The sequence below is a fragment of the Nerophis lumbriciformis genome, linkage group LG34 (genome assembly GCF_033978685.3).
Source record: "Nerophis lumbriciformis linkage group LG34, RoL_Nlum_v2.1, whole genome shotgun sequence".
Lineage (NCBI taxonomy): Eukaryota > Metazoa > Chordata > Actinopteri > Syngnathiformes > Syngnathidae > Nerophis > Nerophis lumbriciformis.
Window position 1 is genome coordinate 25,910,706 of NC_084581.2, and position 23,251 is coordinate 25,933,956.

General features: G+C 39.4%; 2 protein-coding genes across 7 annotated transcripts in view; one reads left to right on the forward strand and one right to left on the reverse strand.

Annotated features, from left to right (window-relative positions):
• Positions 1-22,516, forward strand: part of lbr (lamin B receptor) — a 58,363-nt gene extending 35,847 nt beyond the window's left edge. For 2 of the 3 annotated variants that reach the window (XM_061929949.2, XM_061929950.2), the window contains exons 5-14: positions 1,408-1,582; positions 1,776-1,972; positions 3,236-3,290; positions 6,645-6,839; positions 6,908-7,011; positions 15,850-15,975; positions 16,099-16,267; positions 16,345-16,425; positions 17,798-17,920; positions 20,327-22,515. In XM_061929949.2, coding sequence (XP_061785933.1) covers positions 1,408-1,582; positions 1,776-1,972; positions 3,236-3,290; positions 6,645-6,839; positions 6,908-7,011; positions 15,850-15,975; positions 16,099-16,267; positions 16,345-16,425; positions 17,798-17,920; positions 20,327-20,487 — 1,386 coding nt within the window. In that variant the 3' untranslated portion in view covers positions 20,488-22,515. Of the gene's footprint in view, positions 1-1,407; positions 1,583-1,775; positions 1,973-3,235; positions 3,291-6,644; positions 6,840-6,907; positions 7,012-15,849; positions 15,976-16,098; positions 16,268-16,344; positions 16,426-17,797; positions 17,921-20,326 lie in introns of all 3 variants that reach the window. The other variant, XM_061929948.2, reaches the window with a different exon arrangement.
• A 144-nt stretch (positions 22,517-22,660) lies between these two features.
• Positions 22,661-23,251, reverse strand: part of LOC133576600 (gamma-aminobutyric acid receptor subunit rho-2-like) — a 67,879-nt gene continuing 67,288 nt past the window's right edge. For all 4 annotated transcript variants that reach the window (XM_072912242.1, XM_072912241.1, XM_061929952.2 and 1 more), the window contains one exon: positions 22,661-23,251. This exon is cut by the window's right edge. The gene's annotated coding sequence lies outside the window, so the exon portion shown is untranslated.

Sequence of the window (23,251 nt, forward strand, 5' to 3'; positions counted from 1 at the left end):
ACACCCTTTTGAGCCTAATCACCCAGCCCTAGCCTCTCTGTCAGCTAGACAACACAGCGCCCCAGTAACATGCGTACCTCATGACATTCCAGTAGCTGTACCTCACCTGAAAGCCTATTCACAAGCAGAAAAACATATGCCAGGGTACATGTTGTATACCAGGGCTGCCCACATTTCTTCTGCAGGCGAGCTACTTTTCATTTGACCAATTCGAGGGGATCTACCTCATTCATACATAAAATGTATATTAATTTATTTATGAAAGATGTTTTTAACATGTTAAAGGTGTTTAATGATAATACAAGCATGTTTAACACAGATTCCTTTCTTTCATGAAGAAAATAATATAAGTTGGTTTATTACCTGATTCTGATGACTTGTATTGATTGGAATCAGACAGTAGTGCTGATAACGTCCACATTTTCAAATGACGGACAAAAAAAGTCCTTCTTTCTGTCCAATACCACATAAAGTAGTTGGTTTTTGGCATCTTATTTGTCCAGCTTCCATACTCCTTTTTATACACTTTACAAGAAGTACATTGGCGGCAAACTCCGTAGCTTGCTAGCTTGTGCACGCCAGCTTTCTGAGACTCTTATTTTGTTAGCACATGTTGAAATAAAAAGTGTTTCTCGCCTTCCTGTTGGTCATTTTTTCTTAATAATGAGCTCGCAGCAGCCAGCGTCATCTCACAAGAGCCTCGGGTGCCGTGAATGTCAATCAAGTGACGAAAGTGACTTGACGTGAATTTTTAGGTCTATTTTTTTAATGCCTTGCTGGCGATCGACTGACACACCCTTCACGATCGACCGGTAGCTCGCGATCGACGTAATGGGCACCCCTGTTGTATACAATATATATCCTGGTATTTTTTTATTTTTTTTTTACAAACATGGAAATTGTTAGTAAAAACAACATGTAAGATGTAACAAAACCAAAATGAGAGAAGAGTGGCACACACACATTCACTGCCCAGTCGACTTATTATGATGCTTGAGTTTGTCTGTTTTTCAGAAGGATTAAGTTTACAAAGATATGCAGATTATGATGCTAAAATCCCTAGCTTCTGCCAGACATTTCACCTTTGCTCCTGATGGGTTGTGGTTAGGGCCTTGCATGACAGCTCCCGCCATCAGTGTGTGAATGTGGAAATAGTGTCATAGCGCTTTGAGTACCTTGAAGGTAGACATGTTTTGGCAAATTCATATTATTGAAAGTTACATGAGTTACAATTTTCGAGGTACAGTTTTAGAGCAGCTTTCGAATGATCAAAAATCAACAATTGTTTCATGACGTGAACATATTTTGGCAAATTCATATTTATGAAGGCTTAAATAAGTTACAATTTTTGAGGTACAGTTTTAGAGCAGCTTTCGAATGATCAAAAATCATGTGTTTTATCTTAAGAAGTCCGAGACAAACCTGGAGGCTGAGGACGAGTCTGAGCTGAACCAGGGCCGATACAATTTGCGCCGCAGGAAGGATGAGGTCAAACTTCAACAGCGGGTGAAGAAGGACACCAACATGGGAAGACCACCTATTGCAAATGCGTATAGCCCACTGGACTTTGGTGGCAAGATAGGTAGGTGGTTGTAAACAAACTAAGCGTTACTATTCTCATACAGTTATGCAGCAAGTGCAGCCTTTCTCCTCTCATTTCTACACTGCTGTGTTACTACAATTTCCCTGACTTTGTCAAAGTTTAGACAATGATTTTCAAGCGCCACATCATGGAATGATGGGTTTTCAAAATGTTCTTGTGTTTCATCTCCCAGGAGCATACTTCTGGCTGCTTTTTCTGCCATCCTGGGTTCTATTTGTGGTTCTCCAAGTTAATTTAAAGGACCCGAGCTTGGTCAACTTCCCTCCTCCTGTACCCCCTCTTGAAACTTTCTGGGATGCACAGGCTCTGGGTTTTGTTGTCCTTTGGATCTTATTCCAGTCCGTCCTCTACATCCTGCCTGTGGGAAAAGTGAGTACCGGTAGGCAGTTTGTACCTCATCGAATCAATACAGACACCATAGAAGGGTAGTAACAGCTTTGGTCAAAGCTCCTATTTTCAGCCACTCGTGAAAGACACGTGAATGTGCACATGACTCCCTCACAGGAGTTCAGGCAGGATCCAGGAATTAGATTATAGGTCAGGGAAACATAATGCAATAATGAAGAGTGTGAAGGCATACCTTTGTTCATCTTGTTCTGGGCGCTTCAACTTCTGTCTTGATGTTTATCTGCAATTAAGTTATGTATACATCTAAAAGATGAGACACTCTCATGCTAGGGTTGTGAGAGATAAACCAATACGACAAGATATATACAATTGATAAAAATTTGCTATGTTGTTTTAGGTTGATCAAGACTGACGTATCACGCAAAACTAGCAATTGGTTGACCGTTTGTCTTTATAACAACACAAGAGATAGGAATGCCCGCAAAATGAGTCATGCGCATGCTCCGTTAGCATACTTTACATAAAACGAGAATAGCAGCAGCAGGGTCCACTGATGCGTTTTTGCTCACAAGCTAGCGCCTAATGTCCCTCCACAATGCAAAGCTGCTTCTAAGTCTGCAGTTTTCTCCTCCATGGCAGCAAATAAGCTACATTTATTACAAAGTTCATTGAAGGACGAGAACAGACTAACATGCTACACTACTCATCGTAGGAGGATACAATAAGCCATGCTAACCGGTGTTAACAGCTAAAATAGAGCTCACCGCGGTTCGACACAAATGACAATAGTAACAATACCAAATATTATACGATAAATACTTCAGTGATTAGATCAACATTGATATCACAAAATCTTTATAATTTTTGTTTACAAATGAAGTAGGTAAAATCAACAAGTAAGAATAAGTCCTTTATGGCAAAAACCAAATGATTTAAATCATCCCCATTTCTTAGGTAATGATTTAGATATTTAATTGATATTGTTACACCTCCAACATGTGTTTTTGTCTGAACATAATTGTGATCCAAAATTTTATAATTTAATGATCTTGAACATTTTAAGTATCAGTATTTCTCACTTGCTCTATTCCTCTTACACATACACAAGTTATACTTAAACCTGAACTACTTCAGTTGAAGTTCGTTTGAGTTGGAATGTTTATTGCTCGCGGATTGTTTGTTAAGCTGTTTTTTAACCTCAGTGTTTTTATGTGCGCCTTGATTGATCAAACATCATTACCTCCTGTGAATGCTGTTAATTATCTGTTTCCTTTGTTTTTGTAGCTGAGCGAGGGCATACCACTGAGGTCTGGGGAGAGGCTAAAGTACAGAACTAATGGTAAGATTTTGTGTTTGGCAGTATTTGTGGTTTACATATTGTTGGCATTACCCTGCTAAAATGTCTAGTTTGACCGCACGGACCACCATCAAAATATATTTTGTATAATACTATAACACATATCGCATAGGCCTATTTTGATGGCAAGCCAAGGCCACATTTCGTTCAGCATACCGGTAACTCCATCTTGCATCCAACATGACGCACTGCATTCTCTTCCGTTTATGCACATCACCATCTTTCAGTGCGGAGTGCGGTTCTACGCAAAAAACACGTTACGCATAAATCATATAGCCTTAGTAGGCTATAAAAGTAGAAAATCATTACATGTAATGCATTATATTGTGCCAAACAAATACCTCCACATATGTGCCTGATGCTGCATACAGTACCAGAAACCGCAATTAGTCGTGCTAATGTTGGGACCCATTTCCCCTGTGTATCAGCATATTGAGAACGAAATAGCCACTGACACTACCCATAACCACATAGGTTTTATTTGTCGAAAATATATTTTGCCCTGTCAGTTGCGTGACACATCGACATACAGGCTAACGGGCATATATTTCGCCCGTTAGGCTATATGTCGATGTGTCATTGACCGGGCTAGTATGCCAAAAGCATGGTGCTTCGCCTAAGCAGTCGTTGCACGAACATAGACTGATTTGGACAATATAGTTTACATACGAAATGTCCATTTCCATTTATTACAAGTAAAAAGAAAACGGAAATGCCTGACTTACCTATCAAGGAGGAAATTGACAGGTTTGGCGTCAGATGAAAAATGTTCTCTGCCTTCAATCGTCTCCATCTTTCAAGGGAATCCCTGATACACATCCTTGTTTTGTTTCTGGTTTTGTCATGAATAAGTTGAGAATCGTAACGACGCCTTTTAGATTTACTAAGTTCTGACATGTTTAGTAACTTTACCAGTGGCAGTCGCTCGACAAAGAGGGCAAGTGATCTGGATGTGACACATTAAAAGACTTTTTAATTGGTCAAACGGTGGAGGGTGCGTCATCGAAATGAAAACAATAGATTTTTTGTGGCTGTAAATCAAATTTTGAAATGAGCATATCCCGGCTGAACTACAGTTATCAGTTACAGAGGTATTCAAAAAGAACATGATTTATTAATGCCTTTTGACATATCAGGGCCTTTTAATAATGACTTGACATTCATAAAAACTGCTGCCGCACATTTTTTACTATCTATTGCATTGGTAATTTCTTCTGTAATTTCAATTAAAGCCATCGAAGTTGAAACATTAGCTCTGTATCCATATTGGTTCTCTTCGAGTATTCTATTTTTATTTATGAAACTTTCTAATCTGTTATTGAACAGTTTTTCAATGATTTTAGAAAATTGAGGAAGTAAAGAAACAGGTCTATAGTTTGTAAATTGATGTTTGTCGCGAGTCTTGTAAATTGGTGCAACTTTAGCTATTTTCATTTTGTTTGGAAATTTACCTGTTTGAAATGATAGGTTACCGTACTAATATACATTAATGGTCCTGAGATCTCTTCAATAACCTTTTTTATCGTTTCCATATGTGGCGCTAAGTGCCGAATAACATCTATATGAGAGATGTTTACTTTTGAAATATCACTATTAAATAAAGTAAACTCATGCTAATTTATCTGTTACTAACAGTAGTGCTTTTTCACTCTCAGATCCTCAAACATTGTAGACTGGTCTTTTCTTTCAGCATTAACTGATATTAAAAGCTATCAATAGCTTCCGATCTGTTTTGTGCTCAATATGAAATCAAGTCAGAAATGTGAATGTAATTTTGTCATTCTCTATATCAGTGTTTTTCAACCACTACTAGTAGTGTACCGTGAGATATTGTTTGGTGTGCCGTGGGAGTTTATGTAATTTCACCTAATTGAGTTAAAAATATTTTTTTGCAAACCAGTAATTATAATCCGCAAATGTGCCGTTGTTGAGTGTCTGTGCTGTCTAGAGCTCGGCAGAGTAACCATGTAATACTCTTCCATATCAGTAGGATGATTGCTTTGTAGATGTCGGGATTTTTTCTAGACAATTAGTCTACAATACATAGTATTTTTAGTAAGGTGAAACATGTACCGTATTTTTCGGACTATATGTCGCACCGGCTGAAAATGCACAATAAAGAAGAAAAAAAACATATATACGTCGCACTGGAGTATAAGTCGCATTTTTGGGGGAAATTTATTTGATAAAATCCAACACCAAGAATAGACATTAGAAAGGCAATTTAAAATAAATAAAGAATAGTGAACAACAGGCTGAATAAGTGTACGTTATATGAGGCATAAATAACCAACTGAGAACGTGCCTGGTATGTTAACGCAACACATCATGGCAAGAGTCATTCAAATAACTATAACATATAGAACATGCTAAACGTTTACCAAACAATCTGTCACTAAATCCCATGAAACCTGTGAAAAAAACCTCGACTTATAGTCCGAAAAATACGGTAGTTTTTCAATGTAAAAAGAGCAGTGAATTAATTAATTTACAGTAGTTTCCATTATTTTCGGCCTCTGATTTTTCTTTGTGTCTTTGTACTTTTTTGTCTGTATAAATGTGAAATTATTGTGAATTTTGTTCATGATGGTCTTTTAAAAAAGTCTTAAATATAAAATAAAAACACAGATTCTTCATGTGTCCAACCGTACATGTACCATGCCTTCATTTAGATGGGTTTCAGTTAGCCTGCTCTAGTCCGTTCTTCTTTTCTAGCACTTTTAGTTTCTGTGCAACAGTTACACCACAGTTCATATCTTTGTTAGGGGGTTAATTTTCAGCATGAGATCAAATACCCATGTTATCTTTATTTTTAATTTGCTCTCTAAAAAAATGGTTATGGTATTACTTTATTTAATTTTGCACTACATGCATCCAGTTACAATATGGTACATTGTTGTGTCCTTGGGCAAGACACTTCACCCCTTGCTCCTGATGGCTGCTGGTTAGCGCCTTGTATGGCAGCTCCCGCCATCAGTGTGTGAATGTGTGTGCGAATGGGTGAATGTGGAAATACTGTCAAAGTGCTTTGAGTACCTTGAAGGTAGAAAAAGCGCTATACAAGTACCGGTATAACCCATTTACCATTTTATTTACATCGCATATTTTCAGTTTGTCATTACAACATGTCCGGGTTACTTTTTCTGATTATTTGAGGTAGTTGATGCAAGAGGAGGGTGTTTGCAAGTTGACAGTAATATAAACCACTAAAAGAGGTGATACGGTACATGTAAAAGTGCTTTTCTTTCACATTTCATATCTAATTTCTGCATGGATAATTTGTTGCAGCGTTTTAGTCCACATTTAAGTTGAGCCATCTTTTATGTGTACCGTTAGGTTTCTTTGCCATTGTGATGAGTGCGGCAGTGGTTGCAGTAGCAGTCCGCCTGGGAGTTGACCTCACCTACATCCACAGCCACTTCTTGCAACTTTCTGTGGCGGCCTTCCTCATCTCCGCCCTGCTCAGTGTCTACCTGTATGTCAGGTCTCTCGATGCCGCCCCAGACCAACTGGCACTCGGAGGAAGCTCTGGTAAGGAAAGGAACAAGGAAAGCTTTATTCTATTCAATTTGTTTACTTTACTGCATTTGTATTTCCAGGCAATGTGATTTATGACTTCTTCAAGGGACATGAGCTCAATCCTCGCATCAAAGATTTTGATTTGAAATTCTTCTTTGAGATGCGTCCAGGTTTGATTGGCTGGGTAAGTTGACATGCAAGGGAAAGCTAAACTATTAAAAGCAGTGTTTTTTTGAGAAATGTGAGAAATTAGCCTATTCTATCTAATTGGTCAAACGAATCACTCAATATGTCTCTGTTGGGTGTTTTTGCCTACATTGCATTGCAGATAAATGGCAGCAGAATTTACAATCAGAGACGCATGGAGCGAGGTGACAAATATGGATAAATATCTGAAAAAGGAAAAATACAAACCGCTAGGCGTAGAAATGGAAATAAATATATATCAAACAGCAATGGCGTAGAGATGGAAATAAATATATTTCCATCTCTACGCCATTGCTGTTTGTATTTTTGGAAATAAAATATTTCCATCACTATGTAAGAAGATGGGAGTAAAACATAAAGGCTGAATCCTAATTCTCCCCTTCCCCCTTTGACATACCCGAAACGCTCACCCCTTCAAAACATAGAGTGGTGTAAACATGTTCCATGAAATGAGACCAATTAATCGATGAATCAATAAAAAAATAATTATAGCCCTTAATCACAAGTGCCTCAAAGAGCTTCACAAACTGAAGACATCGCCTGATCTAAACCCAGATTAGATTAAATGTGGTAAATTGCAGTGAAATGTGGTAATTTGCATTGAAATCCGTTTGCTGTTAGCCTGACATCCAGCCGCATTACCTAGCTAGCTCGTACGATGAGCGATTTTAAAATAAAAACATTCAAAACGTGGAAATAGTCACATGTGCTTTATGCTCAGCCGTCTTTTTTTTAATACTTGGCGGCAAGTTTGGTAAGGGCTACACTTTGTTTTGAAGACTTTACACCCCTTGGCACTTAAGCACTCCACTTAACCTTGCAGGAGAATTGGGACACTTCTTGCTTGACGCAACCTCACAAAACAGATGGCTAAAGACTAAGACAAAGGGTAAGGGAGAAAATAATATAGAACATTTAAAATAATTGGGGGCTTCTGGAATTTCCCAGGGACCCACTCAAATCACTTCCTTTGGGTCTCGGGGACTCACTAAATTGAAAACCTATCAACATCACTGAGTGAGAAGAATGATAATGCAACAATGCTTGTAAGTGAAGAGTGGTATGCAAAGTTGACATACGGAGGAGTTCCCCATTCTTGCAAACAGTGCTATTTCCACATTGGTATTAGACCAATGTAGAAATAGCACTGTTTGTAAAATAAAGAAAAGGGAGGGACTGATTGCTTGAGGGAGAGGTTTTCATGTGTCTTTCTTGAATTCCTGCAAATAAGGCCCAGGTTTCACATTGAAATTCTATCTCAATTTCTTTTAATCCTATAAAGAAATACAGAAATAAATGTGACTTCACTATGTTAAAGGTGAACTGCACTTTTTGGGAATTTTGGCCATCATTCACAATCCTTTTGTGAATGATGATTTTCTATGTTTTCTAACTCATGAATAAACGTTAGCAAAAGTCAGCTAACAAATCAGCTCCACACTGACAAGTGATGGTTCTGAACCTTTTATGTTTGGGTCTGAGGATGATCTACAATTTTTAGAGGCTGTGTGCCAATCAGATCCAACTTTAGTGAAAAAATAAACATGTAGCACTATTGCGTACGTGCAGGCGGGCGGTCTTCCCGTCTTTCTGCGCGCATGGGGTGTGGTCTCTCACTAGCTTAAGGGCTGGTTGTCCCCTGCTTCTCCCATGCCGTCTCCTCTGCTGAGCACATGTCAATGGCCTGCCGCTGGCCCTGCCGAGTGGCGCAGTGGAGTTCTGTCGCTGGCCGGCCTGGCTGCGTGGGGCGGGTGGTCCCTTGTTCACTGGGCACCGAACCTGCTGTTTTGGGTTGGGCTCTCTGGGTGGTTGGGGCTGTACTTTGGCTCCCGCACACACTGGGAGACAAATATATTGTACATACAAATATTCCTACATATATACCGTATTTTTCGGACTAAAAGTCGCACCGGAGTATAAGTCGCACCTGCCGAAAATGCATAATAAAGAAGGAAAAAAAACATTATGCAACTTTCATAAACTATGAAAAAAACTGCAACTTATAGTCCAAAAAATACGGTACACACATACGTATATTCATTCATTAATACATACATACGCGCACACATGTACCCACATACGTAGGTACCTACGCTCCTACATACATACACAAATAGACACGCACAGTCCTGTACAAACATACATACCGTATTTTTTGGACTATAAGTCGCACCGGCCGAAAATGCATAATAAAGAAGGAAAAAAACATATATAAATCGCACTGGAGTATAAGTCGCATTTTTGGGGGAAATTTATTTGATAAAACCCAACACCAAGAATAGACATTTGAAAGGCAATTTAAATAAAATAAAGAATAGTGAACAACAGGCTGAATAAGTGTACGTTATATGACGCATAAATAACCAACTGAGAACGTGCCTGGTATGTTAACGTAACATATTATGGTAAGAGTCATTCAAATAACTATAACATATAGAACATGCTATACGTTTACCAAACAATCTGTCACTCCTAATCGCTAAATCCCATGAAATCTTATACGTCTAGTCTCTTACGTGAATGAGCTAAATAATATTATTTGATATTTTACGGTAATGTGTTAATAATTTCACACATAAGTCGCTCCTGAGTATAAGTCGCACCCCCGGCCAAACTATGAAAAAAAACTGCGACTTATAGTCCGAAAAATACGGTATACACATACTGTACATATGCATACATACACTCATGCATATAATCACATTTAATCAAACATATATTAACTTTGTTCCACTAGAGGACAAAGCTTAACCTATTGTTACGATAACAATTTATAAAGTTAATACAGTTCGCTTCTCTTTTTTCCCTTCCATTTATCTGCTTTCTTTTGTAATTCAATTTATGTATGCATTGTTACATTTGAAACAATTGTATTGTTGATAATAGAGGTAATTATTATTATTAATTTCAATAGTGCTATTTCTATTGGTGTTTTTATTGTACTCCATTTGTAGTGCAATAATGTTCTTTGTCATTTCTGTGTTATTAATATTAACTTCACTAACTGCTTCTTTGCTATCACTTTTCATATCATATTTGCATGTATCGTATTTGCTGATGCTGTTCTGTTGTTGGCTCTCTGTCTTATCTCCCTCTTGTCCCCACAATTTACCCTTTTTTCTCTTACTATCCCCTCCTGCTCTGGTCCGGCTGCGCCAAACATTAATAGAAATCAATTTAATAAATCCATCCATCTATCCATCTTCTTCCGCTTATCCGAGGTCGGGTCGCGGGGGCAGCAGCCTAAGCAGGGAAGCCCATACTTTCCTCCCCCCAGCCACTTCGTCCAGCTCTTCCTGGGGGATCCCAAGGCGTTCCCAGGGCAGCCGGGAGACATAGTCTTCCCAACGTGTCCTGGGTCTTCCCCGTGGCCTCCTACCGGTTGGACGTGCCCTAAACACCTCCCTAGGGAGGCGTTCGGGTGGCATCCTGACCAGATGCCCGAACCACCTCATCTGGCTCCTCTCGATGTGGAGGAGCAGCGGCTTTACTTTGAGCTCCTCCCGGATGGCAGATCTTCTCACCCTATCTCTAAGGGAGAGCCCCGCCACCCGGTGGAGGAAGCTCATTTCGGCCGCCTGTACCCGTGATCTTGTCCTTTTGGTCATAACCCAGGTGAGGATGGGAACGTAGATCGACCGGTAAATTGAGAGCTTTGCCTTCCGGCTCAGCTCCTTCTTCACCACAACGGATCGATACAGCGTCCGCATTACTGAAGACGCCGCACCGATCCGCCTGTCGATCTCACGATCCACTCTTCCCCCACTCGTGAACAAGACTCCTAGGTACTTGAACTCCTCCACTTGGGGCAGGGTTTCCTCCCCAACCCGAAGATGGCACTCCACCTTTTTCCGGGCGAGAACCATGGACTCGGACTTGGAGGTGCTGATTCACATCCCAGTCGCTTCACACTCGGCTGCGAACCGATCCAGTGAGAGCTGAAGATCCTGGCCAGATGAAGCCATCAGGACCACATCATCTGCAAAAAGCAGAGACCTAATCCTGCAGCCACCAAACCAGATCCCCTCAACGCCTTGACTGCGCCTAGAAATTCTGTCCATAAAAGTTATGAACAGAATCGGTGAAAAAGGGCAGCCTTGGCGGAGTCCAACCCTCACTGGAAACGTGTCCGACTTACTGCCGGCAATGCGGACCAAGCTCTGACACTGTTCGTACAGGGAGCGGACAGCCACAATTAGACAGTCCGATACTCCCTACAGGACCTCCCGAGGGACACGGTTGAATGCCTTCTCCAAGTCCACAAAGCACATGCAGACTGACTGGGCAAACTCCCATGCACCTTCAAGGACCCTGCCGAGAGTATAGAGGTGGTCCACAGTTCTACGACCAGGACAAAAACTACACTGTTTCTCCTAAATCCAAGGTTCGACTATCCGGCGTAGCCTCCTCTCCAGTACACCTGAATAAACCTTACCGGGAAGGCTGAGGAGTGTGATCCCACGATAGTTGGAACACATCCTCCGGTTCCCCTTCTTAAAGAGAGGAACCACCACCCCGGTCTGCCAATCCAGAGGTACCGCCCCGATGTCCACGCGATGCTGCAGAGTCTTGTCAACCAAGACAGCCCCACAGCATCCAGAGCCTTAAGGATCCGGGCGGATCTCATCCACCCCCGGAGCCTTGCCACCGAGGAGCTTTTTAACTACCTCAGCAACCTCAGCCCCAGAAATAGGAGAGCCCACCACAGACTCCCCAGGCCCTGCTTCCTCAAAGGAAGACGTGTTGGTGGGATTGAGGAAGTATTCCCTCCACCGATCCACAACATCCGCAGTCGAGGTCAGCAGAACACCATCCGCACCATACACGGTGTTGACAGTGCACTGCTTCATCTTCCTGAGGCGGCGGATGGTGGTCCAGAATCGCTTTGAAGCCATCCGAAAGTCGTTTTCCATGGCTTCCCCGAACTCTTCCCATGTCCGAGTTTTTGCCTCAGCGACCGCTGAAGCCGCACACCGCTTGACCTGTCGGTACCTGTCCGCTGCCTCCGGAGTCCCATGAGCCAAAAGAACTCGATAGGACTCCTTCAGCTTGACGGCATCTCTCACCGCCGATGTCCACCAACGGGTTCTAGGATTACCGCCACGACAGACACCAACTACCTTGCGGCCACAGCTCCAATCAGCCGCCTCGACAATAGAGGTGCGAAACATGGTCCACTCGGACTCAATGTCCAGCACCTCCCTCGTGACATGTTCAAAGTTCTTCCGGAGGTGGGAATTGAAACTCTCTCTGACAGGAGACTCTGCCAGACGTTCCCAGCAGACCCTCACAATGCGTTAGGGCCTGCCAGGTCTGTCCGGCATCCTCCCCCACCATCGCAGCCAACTCACCACCAGGTGGTGATCGGTAGAAAGCTCCGCCCCTCTCTTCCCCCGAATGTCCAAAATGTCCAAGTCCGAGTGTCCAATTTAATCAAGTCAAATACAAATAAGGCAACAAGAGAAGTATTACACACTTCTCTTTTGTAAAGTAAATCTGTACAGCAAAAACGGGCATCTACATCAACAATATAATTTGCCTGAGTAGCTAGACAGGAAAAAAAATAAAGATATATATATATATATATATATATATATATATACGGTATATATATATATAAACACACATACATGATGTACATACATACATACATACATACATACTGTCTAGAGTTTTGCCCAGGTTGTTGAAGAAACTATTTGCATCTGGGAGTCGATATATAGCGCCTATCATTAAATGTTTTCAATTTCTTGTGTTAATTTTAATAAATAGGGATTAAGACATGACGCTGATTTCCACAGGTGAGCAGGTAAAGACGCCCACTTTAGACGCTTGTCTAAAGTGTAGCTTGTTTTTGTTTAATTTATGTATGTATTGTTGCATTTGAAACAATCGTATTGTTGATAATAGAGCTAATTATTATTATTAATTTCATTAGTGCTATTTCTATTGGTGTTTTTATTGTACCGGTACTCCATTTGTAGTGCAATAATGTTCATTGTCATTTCTGTGTTATTATTAACTTCACTAACTGCTTCTTTGCTATCACTTTACATATCATATTTGAAAACGAATACATGCAAATATCATATCTGCATAAGCCGCTCTTTCACCTTTTAAACCCAAGTCTCTGATGTTATAATGGGAACAACTTCACATTGATTACCCTCAGTTTATTCCTGTTGGTTTTAGGTCTCAGACGATGGCTCCTGTCGATATCTGCGGGCCTCAGGTCGATGTTAAGTTTATTTTAAATAATTCCCAATGCAACTTCGTTTGTGTTTTCATGGTCATTTTCTGGAACACCGTTGACCACAAGGCAGTCCCGCCTGGAGTACTGCTCCTCGATGTCGTTATACTTATTTTCCAGTTCATTCACTTCGTCAACAGTATTTTGCCATTTATATTCCAGGGAGTCTTTGACCGATTCCGCAATTAAGTCAGTGATGGCCCACTTTATGGGCTCAATCAGGGTGTTGATGTTGAGAATTAAGTCACAATCCTGGAACAAAGCATCCATTTGTTTGCTTACTGTGTCTTTTATGGAATCGCCAGACTCCAACTGAGGCTCTTACTTGCTGCTTGTCCGGTTTCATAGTATTTGTTTGCAATGCGGCACAGGAGTGTACTATGCCAGATGTAGCTGGTCACGGTAGTAGTTTACATGGTAGTTTACAGTCTATGGCATGCACAGCAGAGGCAAATTAGGCATATTTGGCAGATTTAGTTGGAAAGTATAGTCTTTTGTTGGAAGATCCGAGCAGTTTTCTCAGCAACACGTGTCGCGTCTTGATGACATCATCTACCACCCTGCTGACAGGGTGCATTAACTGAGGCTAATAATGATAATAAGGCTAATATGTGTGTGTATATCTATTTATATGTGCGTGTGTGTGTATGTGTATATATATATATATGTATATGTGTGTGTGTAAATATATATATGGCAGTGTTGGCCTAAAAACGGCCTGTTAAAAACGTAAAAAATATTGTTTTTGTCAAGTTAATTTGCAAAGAATCTCCGACTTAATCTAATGAAAGAAAATAGAGTAACTACAACTCACTCCCTCTACAATACTTTAAATTAACCAAGCATTTAAGAAGACCTACAAATACAATACTTACCGTATTTTTCGGGCTATAAGTCGCAGTTTTTATACAAACCCCGTTTCCATATGAGTTGGGAAATTGTGTTAGATGTAAATATAAACAGAATACAATGATTTGCAAATCATTTTCAACCCATATTCAGTTGAATATGCTACAAGACAACATATTTGATGTTCAAACTGATAAACAATTTTTTTTTTTTGCAAATAATCATTAACTTTAGAATTTGATGCCAGCAACACGTGACAAAGAAGTTGGGAAAGGTGGCAAAGGATATCACCACATGTACTCAGGAACACTTCAGAAACCCACTGTCAGTAACTACAGTTGGTCGCTACATCTGTAAGTGCAAGTTAAAACTCCTATGCAAGGCTAAAACCGTTTATCAATAACACCCAGAAACGGCGTCGGCTTCGCTGGGCCTGAGCTCATCTAAGATGGACTGATACAAAGTGGAAAAGTGTTCTGTGGTCTGACGAGTCCACATTTCAAATTGTTTTTGGAAACTGTGGACGTCGTGTCCTCCGGACCAAAGAAGAAAAGAACCATCCGGATTGTTATAAGCGCAAAGTTAAAAAGCCAGCATCTGTGATGGTATGGGGGTGTATTACTGCCCGAGACATGGGTAACTTACACATCTGTGAAGGCGCCATTAATGCTGAAAGGTACATACAGGTTTTGGAGCAACATATGTTGCCATCCAAGCAACGTTACCATGGACGCCCCTGCTTATTTCAGCAAGACAATGCCAAGCCACGTGTTACATCAATGTGGCTTCATAGTAAAAGAGTGCGGGTACTAGACTGGCCTGCCTGTAGTCCAGACCTGTCTCCCATTGAAAATGTGTGGCGCTTTATGAAGCCTAAAATACCACAACGGAGACCCCGGACTGTTGAACAACTTAAGCTGTACATCAAGCAAGAATGGGAAAGAATTCCACCTGAGAAGCTTAAAAATGTGTCTCCTCAGTTCCCAAACGTTTACTGAGTGTTGTTAAAAGGAAAGGCCATGTAACACAGTGGTGAACATGCCCTTTCCCAACTACTTTGGCACGTGTTGCAGCCATGAAATTCTAAGTTAATTATTATTTGCAAAAAAAAAAAAAAAAGTTTATGAGTTTGAACATCAAATATCTTGTCTTTGTAGTGCATTCAATTGAATATGGGTTGAAAAGGATTTGCAAATCATTGTATTCCGTTTATATTTACATCTAACACAATTTCCCAACTCATATGGAAACGGGGTTTGTACTCAGGAGCGATTTATGTGTGAAATTATTAGCACATTACCGTAAAATATCAAATAATATTATTTAGCTTATTCACGTAAGAGACTAGACGTATAAGATTTCATGGGATTTAGCGATTAGGAGTGACAGATTGTTGGGTAAACGTATAGCATGTTCTATATGTTATAGTTATTTGAATGACTCTTACCATAATATGTTACGTTAACATACCAGGCACGTTCTCAGTGTTGTTCACTATTCTTTATTTATTTTAAATTGCCTTTCAAATGTCTATTCTTGGTGTTGGGTTTTATCAAATAAATTTCCCCCAAAAATGCGACTTATATGTTTTTTTCCTGCTTTATTATGCATTTTCGGCCGGTGCAACTTATACTCCGGAGCAACTTATACTCCGAAAAATACGGTAATTGATTAGAATTGTGATGTCTTTAAATGATTGTGGATGTTTTTTTTCAGTGCTTGATCAACTTTGCACTCGCGCTGGCAGAGATGAAGCAGCAGGGTCTGACCACTCCATCTTATGCCATGATCCTAGTCAACGTGTTCCAACTCCTCTATGTGGTTGACGGCCTCTGGAATGAGGTACAATGAGATGAGCAAGACATAATAGGAAAAATATTCTTGTCTGTTTTCTACAAACTCAATTGGGTTTGTAAATAATTGATGCAAACTAACTGGATGAGCATATGAAATCACAACTTTCAGGAGGCCATCCTGACCACCATGGATCTAATGCACGATGGCTTTGGTTTTATGCTGGCTTTTGGAGATCTGGTATGGGTCCCTTTTACCTATACTCTACAGGCGTATTATCTGGTTGGCCACCCAAATACACTGAGCCTTCCAGCTGTTGCCGCCATCATCTTGCTGAAATGTAAGAAACTTGAATTTAAAACATGTTTTGATTGAATGTAATGACTCACACATTCCTCTTTGTTTTTGTTTTTCCAGTTTTTGGTTTCTACATCTTCAGGAAATCCAACTCTGAAAAGAATACCTTCAGGAGAAGCCCAGCAGACCCCAAATTGTCACGTATGTTGCGTTTAAGGCTCTGTCACGTAAAGCAGTGGTCCCCAACATTTTGTAACTGCGGACCGGTCGACGCTTGAAAATTTGTCCCACGGACCGGGGTGGGCGGGGGATTTGTTTTTGTTTTTTTGTCATAAAAAAATACAATCATGTGTGCTTACGGACTTTATCCCTACAGACTGTATTGATCTATATTGATATATAATGTAGGAACCAGAAATATTAATAACAGAAAGAAACAACCCTTTTGTGCGAATGACTGTAAATGGGGGAGGGAGGTTTGTTGGGTTGGTGCACTAATTGTAAGTGTATCTTGTGTTTATTATGTTGATTTAATTTAAAAATATAAAAACATAATTTTTTTTTTTTTTTACATTTCTTGTGCGGCTTGGTACCAATCGATCCACGGACCGGTACCGGGCCGCGGCCCGGTGGTTGGGGACCTCTGACGTAGAGTATGTTGTGTTTTGGGCTTCTAAGAAGAAAATTTAATATGGCCCACATCGGAACAGGCCACAATGAAAAGAATACAAAACAGCTTGTAGTCCACAATATAAAAAGGCAGCAAAGCATTCATGTGCCTAACAAATGTGTCAGATCAGTGATTGGGATGGTTATTTTTGGTTTATTTTGCCATCTTAGTGCTGGAGGAGGCTCAAATAAGTGCCATAGTGTGACGCATAGATACCTGGAAGACAGAACACTACGTGAAGCTCACAATCTAAATTGTGCACAATGCCCAGACAAACAACCACAAAAGCAGGGGTGCAAATACATGCCAAAATAATGGAGCAATAAAGTTTTCTATACATACAGTGTCTATACGTACACTGTCTTCCTTGTAGTATGTCTTTTGTGCATAATCTTGTTTTCTCATTTGTTTGCAAACTGCCCAATGTCATATTTATTTTTAGTTAGCTTTTTGTAGGCCTTTTATAAATCAGATTGTACTACTTATGAATTATTTTTATTTTTAATTTCACTTTGAAATGAAAGCCAAGTCCTAATTATTAAAAAAAAAAAAAAGTTAAAATGAACGTGATTTCAATACTGATACAAATAATTGTGCGGCCCTATTTATAATAACTTTACATTAATTAGTCTATGGGAAGAAGAAAAAATAAAACAAAAGCAATGCATCAAATTTGAATACTGACAACATTGTTAAAGGCTTAGAATTTAAATAATAATATTGTAGTTTTATCATCTCCGGGGAAACGTCTCCAATGCCCTCATAAAAAGTTTTTTTTTAATTTCAAGAAGAAAAGATGTAAGTCGTAAATGTTTGCCCTAGCGCACAAACGTAGTTTGGTTTGGCTTGTCAAATCGTGTGGCTCCAATTTTGACGTTACTTTCGTTTTGTAATTCTCTCCAGACATGAAGACCATCCCCACAGCAACAGGAAAGAGTCTTCTGGTGTCTGGTTGGTGGGGGGTCGTCCGCCACCCCAACTATCTGGGTGACCTCCTCATGGCTCTGGCCTGGTCGCTACCCTGTGGTAAGTCATTTTGCCCTGTACTGATCTGATAACAATTTGTTGTACTGCAAATATAGAACGTAATAGTGGTGTAACGGTATGCCATCATGATCAGTTTTAGGGTCACGATTCAAGATTTGGCTTCTTCTTGGCACTATTGCTACACATGACTGCCAAATGCACTGTATTTGTTTTAAAGAGTAAACATGTAATGTGAGGTCCCCCCCATGTGCACTGTGTGGGAAAATCTGTACAGTGTACAGAACCAAAAGTTCCGTGCCAAACATTTGAATATGAATTTGTGTACAGTGGAACCTCGATTCATGATTGATTGATTGACTGAGACTTTTATTAGTAGATTGCACAGTACAGTACATATTCCGTACAATTGACCACTAAATGGTAACACCCGAATAAGTTTTTCAACTTGTTTAAGTCAGGGTCCACGATTGCCTCTATTTGCGTTCTTTTTGGTTTACCAACGTTAACATCGGGCCAAATATACCATTGTGTATGAACGATTAATTTATTTATTCATTTTGTGTGACATTTTGATGACATAATTTCCTGTACGCGCAAGCATGGCCATTTAGAAGAGGCAGGGCCCCCTACGTCACATCCTGTTTACATCCTGTTCACAATGGCGCTAACATTTTGAAGAGCGTCAAAGCTAGCATCACTGCTGTCAATTTTATTTCCACAATTGTCATACCATATCAGAACTGTATCAGCCTGTTTTAGAGATCACTTTGTGTGATCAGAAACGCTTTAAAAATGTGTCCGAACTCTCAGTTGTTTCTAGACAACCACTGAGCCAGCATTTTAGCATTTTAACTATTTATCCTCTGGCTTCGAGGATTTTTTCAGCTAAGTCTTCTATTGTGATGAAATGGAAAAAGATGCCACAGTGAAGTAGAAGGCACTACCTGGACACAAGCCGTTGAATGATCACCTCACACTGCTCGTTTGGGCGATGACTACATTACATCAGTGTTCAATGATGCAACAAAGATTCCTAGACTCAAGGCAAAATAATTTTCCTGTTTTTTAGTTTTGGAGCGCAACGTGCACGTGTGTTGTAATGTTAATGTTTATCCCCTTGTAGGGTTGTCTTGATACCAATATTTTGGTACCAGTACCAAAATGTAATTCGATACTTTTCTAAATAAAGGTAACCACAAAAATTTGTATTATTGGCTTTATTTTAACAAAAAATCTTACGGTACATTAAACATATGTTTCTTATTGCAACCAAAGAACAATTTTGTCCTTAAATAAAATAGTAAACATACTAGACAACTTGTCTTTTAAATGTAGTTTAGATTTTATAACGATAAAACATAGATGTAATCATAGTAGTATCGACGAGATACGCTCTTGTACTTGGTATCATTACAGTGGATGTCAGGTGGAGATCCACACATGGCATTTGTTTACATTGTGACGCCGGTGAGCTATTGTATCCTCCTATGGTGTGTAGTGAAGCATGTTTAGCTATTCCTCGTCCTGCAGGAATGATACTTGTAAGAAACTCACTTTTTGTCCGCATGAAGGTGAGGATTAGTGATTTAGAAGTAGCTAAAACACTGCCCATTGTGAATGGACATTACAGCAAGCTAGCTAGCCATGTTTTAAAGCACCTCTTTCTGTGGGCGTTTGCGTCATAGCTTCACCTTTATCGTTAGTTTTTAAGCCAAAATGCGTCCATTCTCCCTTATCTACCTACACACATTGATTGTGCGCTGCTCGTAAAACCAGCAATGTCATGACGTAACAATGATGTGCCGTCATACCTGTAAAAAAAAAAAAAAAAAAAAATATGGCGAAGCGGTACTTTTCAGAGTATCGTACCATTTTTGATTCATTGGTACCGCGATACTATACTAGTATCGGTATACCGTACAACCGTACCCCCTTGTTATGTTGGTTTGATGATAATAATTATTTGCAATGCAAGACGCCACGCTTCTTCACACGTCTTTCGCCATCATGATGCCTTTCTTTTAATAAATGTCACTGCATGTCCTCTTAGCTTTTTGGAGGTTAATGTGTGTCTTTAAGCTTCTTTTAAAAACTGAATTTATGTAGCTGAATGTTTTTTGTTTGAATTTTGTGAAATGAAATTTCTAACATCAAATTATGTTATTGTGGGTGTCAATCAAATGTCTTCAAAGTGTAGTTCTTTTTTTTTACTGAAATAGGGACTTTTGTCAAGGCTAGAACCAATTATTCATGTTTACATTGATTCTTAAGGGGAACTTCACTGTGTGTACATTTCAGTTGGTGAACCATGTTGAAGGACAAATTAAGTTCATAGATCAAGGTTCCACTGTATTGATTAAGATGAGATCGCAAATCTTTTTCAAACAAACAAAGTACAGTTGAATTTTGTTCAAACAATAATGTAAATATGTTGTCCATGTATAGGCTTCAGTCATCTCCTGCCATGGTATTACATGATCTACTTTATCATCTTGCTTGTGCACCGGGACTCTCGTGACATGAGCGAGTGCAGGAGGAAGTACGGCTCGGCATGGGACGAATACTGCCGAACAGTACGCTACCGGATCATCCCGTATGTCTACTGAGGAGATGCTGGACTCTTGTGAACTAAGGCCCGCTTTAACGCCTCGTTCTCGCTAAGCTCGCACATACTCATCGTTTTGAATGATTTGCTTTGGCATTTTAAAACCAAGAAAAATTGGAATGCTTTGATCGTGGACCATTGGAGCTGCAACACATTTCAGGTTTGACGTAGAAACCAGGAAGGACTTCTGTTGGCGTAGTGAACTTTTGCCTTCATAAATCAATAGAATGAGAGAAGAATTTTAGAATTTGACTCAAAGTAACATCTTGTATATACACATTTGTTTTTTCATTTCTGGTAAAACAAAACCAATTTTGTTGTTTTTCCTGCTCCAATATTGATATTTGAACATTATTTTTGGCTTATATAAAGCAGTCCTTCCTAATGTAATCATACTACTAGTGTGTTTTGTGAAGGAACTAAGCTGTACAGCAATGGCAGCTTTCTCAGGTAGTTTTTTTTCATAAATGTACATGGTTTTTTGACTTCTTGTAGGTTTTTTTTTTTTTAAACAGATATGTAGTTTTTGACTTGAGTTGTTTTACTTTCTCAATGTTTTGGTGTTTGATTTGTTTTAAGACCTCTAAGTCATTTGCAGTCCTATGGCTGCGCCCACTCTGGTCCAATTTGTAGCAGAATACCATCTATTTTAGGGGTGTCCAAAGTCTAGACCAGGGATCAATTTCAACCAGCAGCTAGTTTTTTGTTTTCTGTCCGCCCTTGGCATTGTAAAATTTTAATTAATTTGTTTACATCAAGTAATTCAACATAACATTAATAAAATAAAAAAATACAAATAAAAATATATATACATATATGACTAGGGATGTACCGGTATTTTTGGGACTGGTTCCTAATTGGGTTGGTACAGGAAGACTGTTAAGATTGTGGACAAATGATACAGCTATCGGTATTTATTTTTTTAATCCAACTGACCGTCGACATTTTTATGACAGGTTTGCAGCTGCTACACACATTAAAGACGGGTAGATGATAATAATAATAATTGCAATAATCACAAATTACCACCACTAAGTTTGTAGCACAACAATATTTCCTCAAAAGTCACACGCTTTGCTTGTATCCTTTTCGCGATTTGAATGGTTCGTACAGCCGAAAACAACGCACGCATGTGGCATTATTCTTCCAGAAAGGCTAAATGGCGCCTCATACCCAGTCCAAACAGACGCTGGTTTGACCACCACGCATATTTAATAAGCCGGACGTGACAACATGTAAATCCAAGCAATAAGAGTTTGAAGTGCGTTACTCACGACTGCTGTTACCACGTTTATCAACTGTCCTCTTAGCGATCTAGTATTCCACGAACCAATAATAATCCACTCAAAAAAGAGGACATTTAAGTTATTTTTATATAGTAGAATGGTACATACTGACAACACTCCAATACGCTCGTGTGCAACATCAACAGAAATAATTCCTGTTGTTACAAAATGCACACCCACCTAACATGTTAATTGATTTGTATGACACATCAATTTCCAGTTGAGTGTGATTGCGATACATATAGAGAAACAGTCTCCACAAGACGATGACATAACCCACAGTGATGTGTTTGGACACCCCGGAATACATGATAATGCCTCTTCTCTTCTATTGCATTATTTAGTTTAGGGGCATTCATGGCATTTTTTTTAGCTTTTGTAATCTTACAGTTGTTGCAACCTTTTTAAGCTTTAATGCCATGTCAATAATGACACATTTATACTGTGACAGCATGCAGATTGTTTATTTGCAATAGCATTGTCAGTATTCGCAAGTGAAGTGTAGGAACACGAAGGACATTTTCAATTAAACATGTAAATAGTTTTGATTTTTTTCAGGAACAGGATATTCTAGTGGTTGTAATGATTCCTTTTCGATATTTAATGTTTGTTAAGTTAATTTGAACCATTGTAGTTGTATTACAGCTACTGTATACAGCTCAATCTGCCATATTTCTGCTCTGTATTGAAACAAATTGTACATTATTCTTGATAAACAACGCAATAAAACATTCCACCAAAACAATTGTGTTTAAAGAATGCACCTGTATTCTTGTCGCTGCAAAAAAAATGAAGCATTTCTGTATTTTGGGAGGCGTACATGAGCTAACAGATGCTTGTTGCCCTGGATGTGGCACTCCATCATGCTGGGCCTGCGCATGCCTGCCTCTCTTGTTATTGTGTTTTAAATTAATCTATTTATTATTATTATTATTATTCTCCAGATTTTGGCTCGCTCTACCTTCCACATTTGTCATCCGATTCAAACCGTTCCAACTTCAAACTCTTCAGCCTATTCGGGAATCGCGGGCTTTCCCATGACAAAATTCCAGGTTTTCTGGGACATTTTTATAATTTAAAATGAATTGGCTATTTTTCAAACTTCCACCATTTGCACATTTTCAACCGATTCAAACCATTCCACCTTCAACACATTCCACTCATCCGGCGAACTATTTTTTTCAAGTAAAAAAAAATTCCAAGAATTCCCGTTTTTTGAAAGGCATTTTTTTTTCTGTCGACTACTCCTTCCACATTTTTCAACCCACTTCAACCATTTCACTGTCACAACATTCCTCTTAATCAGGACAAAAAACAAAGTTGTTTTTTGAACTGGAAAAATTCCCGGTTTTCCAGGAATTTCGTAATACAATTTTTTTTTTAGCATTTTCCAATAAATTTCCATTTCCATTTCCAATTATAACTTCAACTTTTCTCGACCGATTTGAAAAATTCCAACACCAAAATTCTCTCTTTTCC